The sequence below is a fragment of the Rhinolophus hipposideros genome (genome assembly GCF_964194185.1).
Source record: "Rhinolophus hipposideros genome assembly, chromosome: 7".
Lineage (NCBI taxonomy): Eukaryota > Metazoa > Chordata > Mammalia > Chiroptera > Rhinolophidae > Rhinolophus > Rhinolophus hipposideros.
The window spans coordinates 48,236,127-48,251,085 of NC_138053.1; the positions used below are offsets into that span (position 1 = coordinate 48,236,127).

General features: G+C 31.9%; 1 protein-coding gene across 8 annotated transcripts in view; it reads left to right on the forward strand.

Annotated features, from left to right (window-relative positions):
* SSBP2 (single stranded DNA binding protein 2) overlaps window positions 1-14,959 on the forward strand; it is a 275,284-nt gene that overhangs the window by 242,951 nt on the left and 17,374 nt on the right. For all 8 annotated transcript variants that reach the window (XR_013993682.1, XM_081054234.1, XM_081054231.1 and 5 more), the window contains 4 exons: window positions 1,109-1,163; window positions 4,685-4,755; window positions 8,146-8,224; window positions 10,430-10,458. Coding sequence is in view for 7 of the 8 variants with exons in the window: in XM_081054234.1 (XP_080910360.1) it covers window positions 1,109-1,163; window positions 4,685-4,755; window positions 8,146-8,224; window positions 10,430-10,458 (234 nt within the window). In the remaining variant the exon portion in view is untranslated. The remainder of the gene's footprint in view (window positions 1-1,108; window positions 1,164-4,684; window positions 4,756-8,145; window positions 8,225-10,429; window positions 10,459-14,959) is intronic.

Genomic DNA, 14,959 nt, shown 5'->3' on the forward strand with positions numbered 1-14,959 from the left:
AAATTTTCAGAGGTGGTGGCAAACTGGAATAGGAAAAAGTGAGTGCTAAAGATCAATGAGCATTTTCACCTCCATGAAGATAGTGTTTTATGAACATAGTGAAAAGCACACGCTGCTTTGGACCTGTGAACTCAGTGCTCCATGCACCCTTAGGTATACAAAGAAAGTCTTTTTTTTTTTTCACATTTTCTATGAAACAAAAATGAAAGAAAATTTTGGTAAAACCTAGTTTTTCTTAAAGTCGCTTAAGAATAAACCTGACTATAGCTTTATGAAATCATAGATGTTTATTGGAGTGAAAATTGAAGTTGCTTATTAGATAGAAAATACATATGTCATTTGCAAAAATCAGTGGCCTATGTGTTTGCACTCAAAATGCTGTGAAAATTTAGACACTTAATAGTTATTTTGATTACTGTACATCTGAAAAATTCTAAAGCCCATTGTCTGAATTATTCATTTTGATTGCCTGAAATTACTGAATTAAAGTTACAATTACCTAACTCCATTTCAGGGTGATTGTGTAGCTGCAGCCTTAGTAACCCACAGCATTAGTCAACACTGCCTCTCATTTCTAATTGATGTGATAGATGGAAGTACAATGCTCTAGAAATTTTGCAATTGATACTGATAGAAGAAAGAAATAGAATCAATGCATTTTTTAAATACATAAATATCTTTTGGTGTTTAGTTCCCTATAAAAGCCACTGATACAAAATGTTAGCAAATTACAGTAACCTAAATCACAAATGAACATGAGTTATTTCTGTTTTATGGACTGGTAAAGGCCCTATGAAATGATTTCTCTTTAACCTCGTTATACCTGATGTGATTAAGCCATGAATAATAAATCAGTGTTACAAGCTCATTGTTTTGGAAAACTTGTCAATACAATCTCAAAATTTTTAAGCTAATTTATGTTTTGCATAAGATTGAAATGATTGTGCATTTAAAGAAAATAAATTACGGACAAAATATATTCCCTCTGTTAGTTTCATATGGGATCATTATACAGATAAGTCTAACTTTTCTTCTGTTTTTCCTTATATTGTTTAATGAAATGTTAGAAATTGGATTACTTTTACTGAAATTTTGTATAATTATTTAGGGTCCTCCAGGAGGTGGAGGGCCACCAGGAACACCCATCATGCCTAGTCCAGCAGGTATTGTAATCAAACTAGCTACATTGTCATTTGATTATTAAAATCAAGTCAAAAAATTGAGAAATTGTTCTGAAACTTAGCAGTATTCATTGTCTTATTGATGGATCCAAAAGTAGAGGTAGCAAGTAGGAAGAAATAGTGTTTTAAATAACTATTGTCCTATTACTTTAAGCATTTAGAAAATTTGTGTAATAAACATAACATATAATTTGGATGCAAACGGTGTTGACCTGTATGAATTGCCCAATAATTTATCTAAGCGATTCCTTGAGACTATAGAAAAGATCCAGATCTTACAACTTAGAAAAATTCTGCATAACACGTGACCTATATGGATCTGTAGGTTTAACACAGCACATCTATTATCTTGCGAAGATAGATGTAGATATGCTTACCATATTATTTACCCCACATATCTATAAGTATTGATTAGTTAGCTAATAAATCCCCTGTGCAGTATGGAATATTTTTCTTTTAATCCTCTAAATTAAATTATTTCAATATTCCTATAATCATTTAATATAATTATTTTAAATAGCTTTATCCGATCTTTCTTTCTTTTTGAGACTTTAATACAGACTATTAAATGTATTGTGTATTGGAAATTCTAATGGTGGCAGCTTACATTGGCACAGCCTCCTGGAAAGTGCTCTGGAAACATGTATCAAGAACCATGAAAAAGTTCATACCACTGGACTCCATAATCCTACTACTACAAACAGTTAGAGACACGATCCAAGATATATGTAGAGGGATACTCATTTGTTATAGTCAATAGTGAAACAATAAACACAACCTTCATGCCAAATCTTATTTTAGTGAAGTTAATAAATTAATTCTTATACAATATAATGTGGACATTAAAATTATTATCAAAGAATTTTTAATGACATGGAGAATAAATGTTTGCAATTCAATACAGTATTATTGCAATGTATTTTAAAATATATATAAGACAGAAATCTAGAGAGTAGAAAATAAACAGGCCAAGACTTTATCAGTGATAACTGTCGGGTAATGAAATAGATGGGAAATTTTGATAATTAGAAAGAGTTTTTAATTATTTTCTACTGTTAAATTCATGCTCTTAATGGTTTGTTGAAATCTAAGGTATATGGAAGCTTGAAATTAAATATCATTAATTATACCAATAATAATTTTTAAGTTTTAAATCTTTTTAATTTAGAAAAAGCATAAATTTGGTAATTAATGCAACATTTTACTTTGCTCCACTACTCTTTGAAATATATCATAAATATTTCATAGATCTCTGTCCTCAGAGCATTTTCATTGAAGTGACACTGAATTCATTGAAGACAGAATTATGTGAATTGAATATCTTGCTCACATTTGCCATTCCTACATGGTAGTTTATTTATAAAGGTAGCATGTAATTAATAAATATTTCACTGCAATACTAAAAGAAATTTTTTGGAGAAACACTGGAGTTTATAGGTGATACGTAATCCAATCACTTCTTCCTTTCAAGCCAGAAATTAACACCAGTATATCTTTGTATACTTTTTGCATACTCCTTTATCTACTTGTTCTTTGTCACAGTCCTTCTAATATGCAGACAACATCCCCTCCCCCAAAAAACTAAATGCCAGAAGATCTACTTTATTGTTAAATTTTTCTGTATATTAAAGTTCAGACATTTCCTAGAAAATACCAGCTTTATTCCCTTCCATGTTTCTTTTTTTCCAGATGAAATTATATTCTTGATTGGTCTTAAAAATCAAAAAAATTCTGTTTATTTCTCCATATTAAAAACATATGGCCCATTTTCCTTTCAAATTAATTACTGAAATTAGTAAGTAAAATTAGTAAGGCTAATAAAGGTGAAAAACCATTTAAAGGTACTCTATGTTTAAAAACTAATCTAAGATTTTCTGAAAAATAAGTTTTTATGGTATAGAATTTATTCCATTAGTTAAATTAGCAGGTATTTATTGTCTGTAGTACACAACATGAATTTGACATGGTCCCTTTCTTTCTCTTGATGAATTTATAGCCTAGTTGGAAGCAGGAGGGAAGAATAAGATAAATAAAATACTAACTGTAATGCAAAGCAGAATTCAGTGGTCGGGGAAACTCATGCACTTGGAAATGTCAGAAAGAAAGCTTCATAGCATTTTTAATGTGCCTTGAATAATGAGTAGAATTTCAGCAGGTGAAAATTGGGTAAAAGATGCTTGGTGGAAGAAAGAACAAACATATGGAAATGGAAAAGGTTGATCATAGGCAGGAAAGAAATACTCTGGGTTGACAGGAGTACAGAGTGCATAAGGATGTAAAAATAGTTAAGGGCACAAATCTAGATCGTGACTTTATTTAGTATTAACAAATAGAGGTCAACCTGAGGTGGGCATGGCAGCTTTTTAACGGTGTGATGTATTAATCCAGAAGTGAACGATAATATTAGATTTATGGATCACTGTTTACAAACAACCAATAAATGATATCTAACCTAGAGTGTAAGTTGCACACACTAAATTGGTAAACTTATTAATGTCTAATAAGTAATCACAAAATAAGAGGAAAAGTCATTCCTGATTTCCCACCCTGTAGTTATTGTCACAAGAAAGCAATTGATTTTTATCTTCTACCTTGTATCAGTACAAAAAATTTGAAACACATCTTTTTTCAAAATAGAGAGGCCACTACATAATATTTAAGAAAACTGTAATTGTGGAAAATAGAAAACATTTAATAATTAATATTTCCTAAATGTAAAATTTTTAACTATATACTCTAGGTTATACATTATAAAAATACATATAAATATTTAGAGACTTAAGTAGAGTTAACTAATAGATGTGAAATATAATTTTTTTAAATACTGTAAAATGTTACATATATTTATATTGATATACACTACAGTTATTTGTATTATAATGAATCAAGAATATAATGAGTAAAAACAATTATCAAAAGTTGTGCTGGGGGAAGCTTTTACTTCAATTAAGAGAACTTTTAAATCCAATTTTATAGTTTTATTCTACTCTCTGTTAGAATTAATTCAGGATATTCCACCAGATTTTACTAATTACTAGCTAAATAAACTGTTTTTTAAAATTGTTATAAAAAGCATAAGGAAACAATAAAAGCTGAAAAGCTACTGAATTTGAATTTTAAGAGATTATATATATATGTATATATATGCATATATCTACACACATGTTATTTAGAGAAGTCATAAAATATCCATGATTTTTTAAAAAGAAAAACTTTACTGTAACTTTTTAGATTAAGTCATTTATTTTGACTTAAATTATTCAAGTGATTACTCCTAACATATTAGATAAATATTTCTAATTTATGACCTCAGAATGACAATTCTGGGTCAGAAAATGACTTACAGATGGATATTTGTTCATTTCTGAACATTACTAATGACTGTTTCAAGTGCAGCAGCTATTAATATGTATATGTGTCCAGATCCTCTTCAGTTATTACTTTGTGATGACTTGGGTGTAGATTATAAAGAAAGATGTTAATTAAGTACTATTTTGTTTCAGATTCAACCAACTCTGGAGACAACATGTATACTTTAATGAATGCAGTACCTCCTGGACCTAACAGGCCTAATGTAAATATGACTTTTTTAAAAATTTTTGGAATGTATTTGAAGACTCCAGCGTTAAGTGCATTCCATACTGTTTAAACTGTATATTTTACAATACAGGAGCTTATTGGATATCAAAAAGCTCAAATTCTTTCTATGTTCTGTGTTTAAAAAAAAATAATACGTACCATATATAACAAAAGATTTCATATCAATAGAATTTAAATGTACAACTGAACTTTATCAATAATATAATGTTGCTGTGTAGTCTTATTTTATCCCAAGTACTTAATAATTAATAGTGGCTATTTGAAAATGACAGATAATTTATAATCATTTATGTTAACCTCATTTTTAGCATCATTAATTTCTTCATTGTAGTTATTTTTTGTCCTGATAAATTGAAAATAAATTAGGAAGTTGGATACGCTAGCTTTTATTTAGATTTTTGAAAGTTGGAGTCTAAATATGGAACTGAGGCCATTCTACAGAAAGAATTTGGGTATTTTTATAAAGCATATGGGAATGATTTTTCCACAAAAGCTTACAGGAGAATTACATTTTATTTATCTATGACATAATACCTACATGTTAACAACAAATATTTATAACAGAGTATAGTTAATACATAAATATATATAAATATAGAGTAGTTTAAATTAAAGAGAAATCATAAGACATTAAAGAATTTTCATAAGCATACTGAAAACTGAGACTAAAATAATTATTATAATAATTAAGTTTCCTAGAAGTAAAAACAACAAAAGGAAACTTTAAATCTGTCCAATATGGTATGGTACTTGAAATGTGGCTTGTCCAAATTGAGATGTGCTGTAAGTATAAAATACACACTGGATTTTGAGGACTTCGCATGAAAAAAAATAATGTAAATTATCTCATTAAAATTTATATATTCACATGTTGAAATAATTTTTTATTATCTTTATTGGGGTGACAGTGATTAGTAAAACCATAGGTTTCAAGTGTACATTTCTATACTATATGATCACATTGTGTGCTACCACCCAGAGTCAGTTCGGAGTAGAAGACTCAACATAGTCAAAATGGCCATATTACTCAAAGCAATATACAGATTTAATGCAATCCCCATCAAAATCCCAATGATATTTTTTCAAGAAATAGAATAAAAAACATCAGATTTGTATGGAACCATAAAAGACTCTGAATAGCCACAGCACTCCCAAGAAAAAAGAACAAGCCTGGAGGTATCACCCTCCCTGACTTCAGCTTATACTACAAAGTGACAATAATCAAAACAGCATGGTATTGAGAGAAAAACAAACACATAGACCAATGGAATAGAATTGAAAACCCAGAGATAAACGCACATGTATATGGGCAGATAATTTTCAAAAAAGGAGCCAAAGACAAACAGTGGAGAAAAGAAAGCCTCTTTAATAAATGATGCTGGGAAAATTGGAAAGCCACGTGCAAAAGAATGAAACTCAACTGCTATCTCTCACCATATACTGAAATGATAATTTTGATATGTAAGATACATAAAATACATTATTAAAATTAACTTCACCTTTTTTACTTTTTAGACATGGCTGCTAGTAAATTTAAATTTACTTATATAAGTTCACATCTGTGGCCTGCATATTATTTCTGTTAAGCAGCACTGCCTTCAAATTATTACTATTGTCTTTATAAATCACATAAATTGTTTTTTGAAAAAGAAACAATTTCCTATCACGGATGTCTAAAATTTGTTTTCACAAAGATGTTAAAGAGTACCAAATATGGTAATAAAGTTCATTTTAGAAATGCAGCAAGAAAATCGAAAAGGTCTTCATACTGCAATTTCATATCCTAAAACTTAATATCTGAAAGGGAGAGAGCAAAGGAGAAAACCAAGAGTATATGGAACTGAAGACATTTCTGTGGTCAGCTAAGCTGACATCATACAAGTATGTTCTACTCTGGTTCTCTAACTCCATGCAAAGATAAGAGATCCAAGAAAAGTAGAAGGTGAACATGTCACTCTTTCAAATGTCATTCATCTCAACCAGAGGTAGTAAAAGCAAATACCTGCTAAGGGCTAGAACTGGAGTTTTATGTGCTTCAGGCATACATACCTGTAGTCTTAGTGTCTTTTAAAATACTGTGGGGGCCAGATAAAAGGACCAAAGTAAAAAAGTTCACAGGCATTTAGTCTCACAGGCACCAGTTTCTCAGCCCAGATCTAAACTATACTTTTGTGAAAAACTAACAAGTTCAAAGTTAATTTCTTTGACCTGTCATTTAAGTTAGACATATTCCAAGTTGTTTGCTGAAAAATCAATTAATGTGCTTTTACACAATAAAATTTTAGGCAACACAATTGGCATTATCCTGGGAAAATATAGTATAAGCCTGTGGTTTGTATGATCATAGTTGATCGAAAACCATCTTATTTCCACACAGAGTCGGTTGTCTGCTGAGGGCAACTGTTTTTCCTCCAAAAGCTTGTATGATTAGTAACCACTGCTACCCCACAAACACACATAAATACATGCACACACCACATTCAATATTGTGTACCATACAACATGGAAATAATGCTCAGGAATGGGAAATTCTAAAAGCAGGAATTTTCCGTAGCTGTCTTAACTGTAAATATAAGATAATTATGAATCACTTGTCTTCAAACTGGAGTCCTGGTTTCCTCGGAAATATTCCAGGGAGATGAGGGAAAGACTTACAGGACAGGCCATGAGCTGCCCACCACCAGCACTACCACAGCACATCTGTTCATAGCTGCATTTACCAGGCTTCTAATGTAGTATTTCACTGGAAAATAAAATAATACCTCTACTTTTTAACATCTTAAATATACCTGCTGTAGAATGCCTGATTGTCATTGAACTCCCATAGTTCAGACTGCCAAGAGAATTAGCTATATTCAGCTATCCCCAGGCAGCTAAATGTACTAATAAAGATGAAATTATTTATTTCCATTTGAAGAAAGATAGATTGCTAAAAAATATTAATGGTGGCATAATAACGTTGAATCATTGTTATTAATACGCCAATACGTTTAGCAGCATCTTAAGAATCACTTCCTGTTTATAATAATTTGTCGATAGCATAAAAGAAAATGCTTATCTTCTCGTTTGCCCTGCAATGTATGTGCTTTCTAGTTGACGGCATCTGAAGAAGAAAAATTTGCACATGAATGAAGATTAGCCTAAAGATCCAGAACACAGAAAGTATGGGATGAGAGAGGTAGGGCAGTCCAGTTAGAGAATCTAATACTGTAAGGCTGAAAAAACCTAAGAAAATAATCTCTATAACTTGAAAATGAAAACAAGTTGTGGAATTGTCTTACAATGTTAAAGACAGACATTGTAACATCAATATAAGCTATTGTTTTCAATGTGATCATAGTGCTTTTCTTTATTTTTAAAATAGTTTCCAATGGGCCCAGGGTCAGATGGACCCATGGGTGGCTTGGGAGGAATGGAGTCACATCACATGAATGGCTCTTTAGGTAAGGATATTAAACCTGATGTTTAGAAATAAATTCAAAATAAAACCTTAATTCTACATAGTGGATATTATGGTTTGCCAAGTTCTTCTGTATATAGGAACGCATTTTGAAATGCTTCAACTTTTACCTCACACCGATAGTTTTAATCTACAGTGTACTGGTTATGATGACTGGAAACCACTTGAAAAAAAAAAGTGAGATTTGTTCTAGCCTAGCTCATATGCACAGGTATTGACTTTAACCTATCAAAAGCTAATGTTTTATGGTAAAAGGAACATCGCTGCTTTGAACACGTCATGTACACCTTGCCTGGAGGACTACAGAATCCTCCCAACTGATTTCTTTGTCTCCAAAGGACTATTGATACAGTCTCTGAGGAACTTTAATTCTCTGCAAGAATTTCTGAACTTTTTTCTGTATTTTTATGTTTGTCTCTATTTTAAAATAAAATAGGTATTACATTTTGGATAATCTGAATGATTCTCTTAAGCGAGAACACTGGCCACATTGTGTTTATGATAAAGCTGATTTCAAGTGGTGTGACTAATGATTAAAAGCATACTTCATAAATGATGTCTTGTCAAATGAAACCAAATATCTGCAAGGTGAAACAAAAGTTTCACAATAGTGAGAAACAGAGACAAATGGTACAAAGTAGACTAGGTCAGGCCAAACACAAAACCAAAGAGAGAGAGAGAGAGAGAGAGAGATTTTATGTTTATATATGTTTAAATAGCATTATCATAAACTAATTTAGAAGTGGAAAATGGGGATTGAGGTTTGTAATATTTTTTTTTGTCTTTTGAAAAGGGACCACCTTTTGCTTAGGTTGGAAAAACTATGCCCATGAGTAATTTAGGTTAAACACAGATTTCATAATGCCACCAAAGTCAGGAATGCCACCCTCTGATACTTTGAAAAGCTGTGTAACCTCAATAATCAAGAAACTATTTGCAACACATTGAAAGACGTTTGTGTTTTTAAGGATTCATACGTATTTTGCCTAGATTTCAGAGTCTTAATTTGCACTGTCCAGTTTTGGTAACCACTAGCCACATGTGACTAATGTTAAATTAAAAATAAATAACATTTAAAGTTCAGTTCCTCAGTCGCACTACCACATAGCAAGTGCACAGAGGCACACAAAGCTAATGGCTACCAGAACGGACAGCACAGAGAAACAACAGTTCTGTGATCACACAAAGTTCTACTGGGCAGCACTGTTCTAGAATTGTATTTTCCAATGTATTGCAAAATAATTCACTTTCCAGTCTTTTATTTTGTAAAATTGTTCACAAAAAGATGACATTTGGACGTAGTTAGAGGAATCTCATTGTGTTATTCACTAGAATAGAATTTGCAGAAGAGTTTCACATATGCTTGGCATGTGGCTTATTTCTATAGTGAACATCACTATATATATATATATGTGTGTGTGTGTGTGTATATATATATACACACATATATCTGTATGTATGTGTATGGATGGATAGAGATAGATATTCAGTATTTAACAATTCATTATGCCTATTTATTTACAAATAAATCGTGTTACTAAACCCTAACTTTATTTGTGTCTGTTGCCTGAATGCTATATTATTAAAACATTATAATATTTTTATGCCAGGAAAATTGTTAAAATAATTTAAAATAAAGCTAATATTGGGGTAAAGATGTGGTTCAGAATATTGTCAGGTATTGTTTCAAGTGTCCGTTTTATGTTTTATCAGATTTAAAAGCCTCATTTCAGAAAATATATTTAGAGAGCTCTCTCTTGCTCTTTAGTTATACACAGACATACATACACACACAGACATACATACACACATAGACATACACACACACACCCGCACGCGCACTCGCACACACACACACACACACACATTTCAAAAATTTGAATTGAGTAGAATAATAAATCTTTAATATTTTACTTTCAAGAATTTATGACAATAGTTTTCTTCATTCTGCCATTATTAAAAATAAAAAAGATGATTGGGAACTAGAAGTGCAACTCTACTGCATTTGCTATCAGGTGATATTTATGACACAGTGTAAAAGAAAAGTAATTTTTTAAAATGAAAAAATTCAGGAGATGTACATTGGAAAATACATACAGTATACTGCATTTATTTATATTAGAGGAGTACTTAATTTATAAATGAAGTCATGACCTAATAAGTGCTTTCTTTGCGTGTTTTGTTTCAGGCTCAGGAGATATGGACAGTATTTCCAAGGTAAGTACTGTGTATTCTCTGTGTTGTTTTTTTGTCTGTGTTTTATTCCACATAGAACTCTCATTAAGATTATTAGAATAACCTTAATAATTTTTTTCTTGAACAAGAGTTTGAAAGTGGAAGGCCAAATATAATTAACTGGAAGTTTAAAATACTAATGTATAAAATCTGTGGGAAAGGGTAAAATGAGTCTTTTAAGAATGTTCCTAAACATGCTAAAGTACATTTACAGGATGTCCTATACGTGATTGATTAATTGATACCCAAGTAATAGCCAATTTAATCATGTTATGATGTTACATATTTGTAAAGCAACCTGACATAGTTTGAATAACCTTTTAAAATGTAAAGGAGTTTAGAGCAACATGAGAAGAGGTAAATTTGGAAAAGTGATCATTATATGTTATAATGGCATTTCATTTATATCTCTCATTTGTCTTTCAAACCTTCATTAGGCAATGCTGATATCCTCAATCTTCTTTTAGTTCCCCAAAATAGAGTAAGAAAGTAATTAGAGAAAAATTATATTAATACAGGCAGGAAAGTGAACTTTACCATAGCATGTGCCTGAGTTTTCAATAGTTTGAATATCTAAATTTAATTCTTCGTTAAGATGCCTTATACTTTTTGAAGACATGCACCTAAATACTTTTTAGGTCATGATGAATTTAAAATAGTTCTCTGTGGGTCAAAAATATATTTAGAATAGCTGGTTATAACTAATTATTAACTACTACTGGAATGACTCCCTTAAAAGACTGTATCAAAACATACAGAAATTCATTAAAGAATGACTTTAGTTTTAATTCTAATTTATATTCGTGTACAATAATGTAAAATTCATAATGCCAAAGAAAATTTAAAAAGATTGGCCTAAAAAAGAAAAACTTTCAAATTAAGACTTCAAGCTAAAAAATAAAAAGAGAGTTTAATTAGCATTTTGACGTTAAATCTACATTGCTTGGCTGCCTGGCCATACAAGTTCTACGTACACTTTGCATGTCTGTCTATATAAGAACAATCAGGAAGGTCATTTTCTTTTTTGAAAATAGATAAATGTTCATAACGGGCACTAGCTTACCTCTGTGAGAAATAATATTAGATAAGCCTTCAAAAAAAGGCTGTTTTCAAAATCAGAGTCAATGTACAATTCCATTAGAGCCTTTTCTCTGGGAAGTTCCTCTACAAGTCAGATAACCATGATTGTATTAGCTATGTTAGGTATCTACTGCTATTAGCTGAATTGTGCTTTGTGGTCACCAGTAAAATGTCTAATATTATATCTGAGTAGTGTAGTCTAGTATCTAAAGATAATTCTTCATTATACAATGGTGGACCATCCTAAAATTGCCACTGATAACCTATAAAATTGCTAAAATTTCCACTATAACCCATAACTTTGTACATAGATGTAAACAGAATTCTATTTGGGAGAATACTTTGTAATTTATAAAGCACTTTAAAATTTTTAAATAGTGTCATAGGACAAATTAAATACCATCTTCTAATCTGCCCTCATATCCGGTCTATTGATGCTCTTTCTAGGCTTCTTTTCCCATTTCTAGTTCCACAGACAAGTTTCCCATTACACTGGCCTACTGCTGTAACATTCTCTTGCCTAATGATGTATTACTTATTTTGTAAGCATTCATTGGCCACCCATTGTATACTTTTGTTTACCAGGTATTGCCTTGTGTACTATGGGGAGATACAAAAGACTTCTTTAAATTCAAACATAATCTTTGCCCTCGAGTGGTTTATACTTAGGCAGGAGTTCATTCAGTAAACAATAATGTGCCAATGCATTGTTCTGGGCTCTGAAAATCCAAAAATAAACAAGATACGGTCTCTGTCCTCAAGAATCCCAGTGTAACTAAGGAGACCAAACAAATACAATAAAGTAGAACTTTTACAAAGCAAAGTTCAAATACATTTCAATTAACATAAGAATTATCCCCAAGTAATAAACATGCCACTTAACAATGCACTAGAAGTAACTAGGTGCATCAGACTTCGAGTGAGTTCCTAAGCAGCTCATTCCTGCACTGCCTCCACTGCAGGTTCCTTGGCTCCGGGTTCTAACCAGGGCGTTTGGGTCATGGTACCCACTGGTGTCTGGTGCATCTCCACTACACTACAGTCACTTTTTCTCTAATCAGCAGCATCATGTGTATGGTCCTTCCCCTCCCCCTGATTATTTTTCTCCCTACCTCTTTCCACTCACAGCCTAATTATTTATTTCAGTCTTTTACTCCAAGTTATGGACATTGTCACTAACTCCATTTTCCCCAATTAATTCCATTTCTAACACATGCTCAACTATCTCAAGAAATTCTCTCCTCCTTTTTCTCTTGCTTTCTGGGTTTGTCCCTTTCCATCCTGTTCTTTTTCTAGTCATCCTTATTTGTGAATCAAAAGATAATCTTGACGACTACTGCTTAGCCATTTTGTGCTCACTTAGGTCTCCAGCTATATCTATCACCCTAGTTCCCCAATTACACCTGGACTTTGTCAAGCATCTGTATTACATATTTTTTAAATTTTTCTTACTAAATTTTTACATGTTGTTCTTTAGTACTACCGTATTTGCCCAAAAATAAGACCTAGCCAGACAATCCGCTCTAATACGTCTTCTGGAACAAAAATTAATATAAGACCCGGTATTATATCATATATTAATTATATTAGACCCTGTATTATATTATATCATATTATATTTATTATATTATACCCGGTCTTATATTATAGTAAAATAAGACCGGGTCTTATATTAATTTTTGCTCCAAAAGACAAATTAGAGCTGATTGTTCGGCTACGTCTTATTTTCGGGGAAACACGGTACTTCAATTATTTTTCTATTTTTTTATTGTAAATGTACTCTATTTTATGCATTTTATATGTAAAGTAAAGAGTACTGAATTGAGAATCAGAAAGCCTGGTTCTATACTTACAAATTGTGGCAACTTGTTACTTGATTTCTCTTAGCCTATGTTTTCTTAACTCTAAAATAGAGCTTGTAGTTCATTCACTCTCTAGTTCATAAAATTGTTGAGAATCAAGTGTGAATGTATACTGAGGGCTATGAAGCACTGTACAGATACTAAATATCTTCCTCCTCTTTATATTATATTTTGTGGGCAAAGCTAGGAACTCACACTGTCAACTATACTTTGATGGCACTGTTTCAGTAAGAAAATGAGCTCAAATCTCCAAATGAAGAGTTTTAAAATTACTCCTTGCTCGATTGAAGATTACCTCGTAAAACTCATATGAATCTTTCTCAAAATGCAGAATTTACCTTTAATTTAGAAGCCTTTTTAAAATTGAAATGTGAATTTCTTGTCATCCCTTTTGTAATTAGTCACCCATTTGATCAGTAGAACAAAAATATTGTGCCTTGGAGTTGTTTTAAAGGTTTGGGTAGAGAGGAGCATATGGTTTGTTTTCTTAGAAAGAACTCACCTAAGTAAATTCTACATTTTACATTAAGAAATGCAACATTTATATTTTTTGAGTTTGAAAAAAACATATCAGAGAAGGGAAGATCTGATCATGTCATGCTTAATAAATTATCAGAGAAGTCTTTTCAACCTGAAGCTTTCTAACCTCATGAACCTTATTTCCAGTTAAAGATTCCACACCCTTCACGGAGTAGCTAATCTGACAACCACAGTGTTCTGCCATCATCTCAGTTGTGGGCCTGAGTTCTAGCTCACTTTACCCCCTAGGAAAACCAGGACTGGCAGTTTGTTCTTTCAGGTGGATGGCGGAGTCAAAATGACACTCTATAAAACTTGTTACTGGCACCCTGTGAGAAATCCATTCAAAATTCACTTCCAAAGGGCTTAGAATAATGTCAGTTTTATTTTCTTCCAATTACAGACAGAGCCAAAGTTTCTACAAGTGTTCACTTTTTTAATAACAGTTTGAAATGGATTGGAAATTTTTCTGGGGATAGGTAAGAGAAGGGCCACTAACTTACTAATTAACACATCATATGGAAGAATACTTGCAAAATAAAATCAGAGAGCAGAGAGCCTATGAAAATTAAATGTATCGGCCAGAAGAAATTGTGTGTGTGTGTGTTTGTGTGTGTGTGTGTAGGCGTGCACACGCACACATGTGGGCACATACATATCCTTAAAAAAATAACATGTCGTAGCTTAAGTAAGGGAAACGTTGCAGTTTGAAGAAAGGGTAAATGAGAATGTAATAAAATCCCTTAAAAATGGGATCAATGTAATCCTAACTGTATTTTTTTAAATTAAATTAAACTTTATTGGGGTGGTAATTGTTAGTAAAGTTACATACATTGCAGGTGTACAATTCTGTATTACATCATCTATAAATCCCATTGTGTGGTCACCACCCAGAGTCAGTTCTCCTTCCATCACCATATATTTGATCCCCCTTACACTCATCTCCCACCTCTTACCCCCCTTACCCTCTGGTAACCACTAAAGTATTGTCTGTGTCTATGAATTTTTGTTTCTTTGTTTGT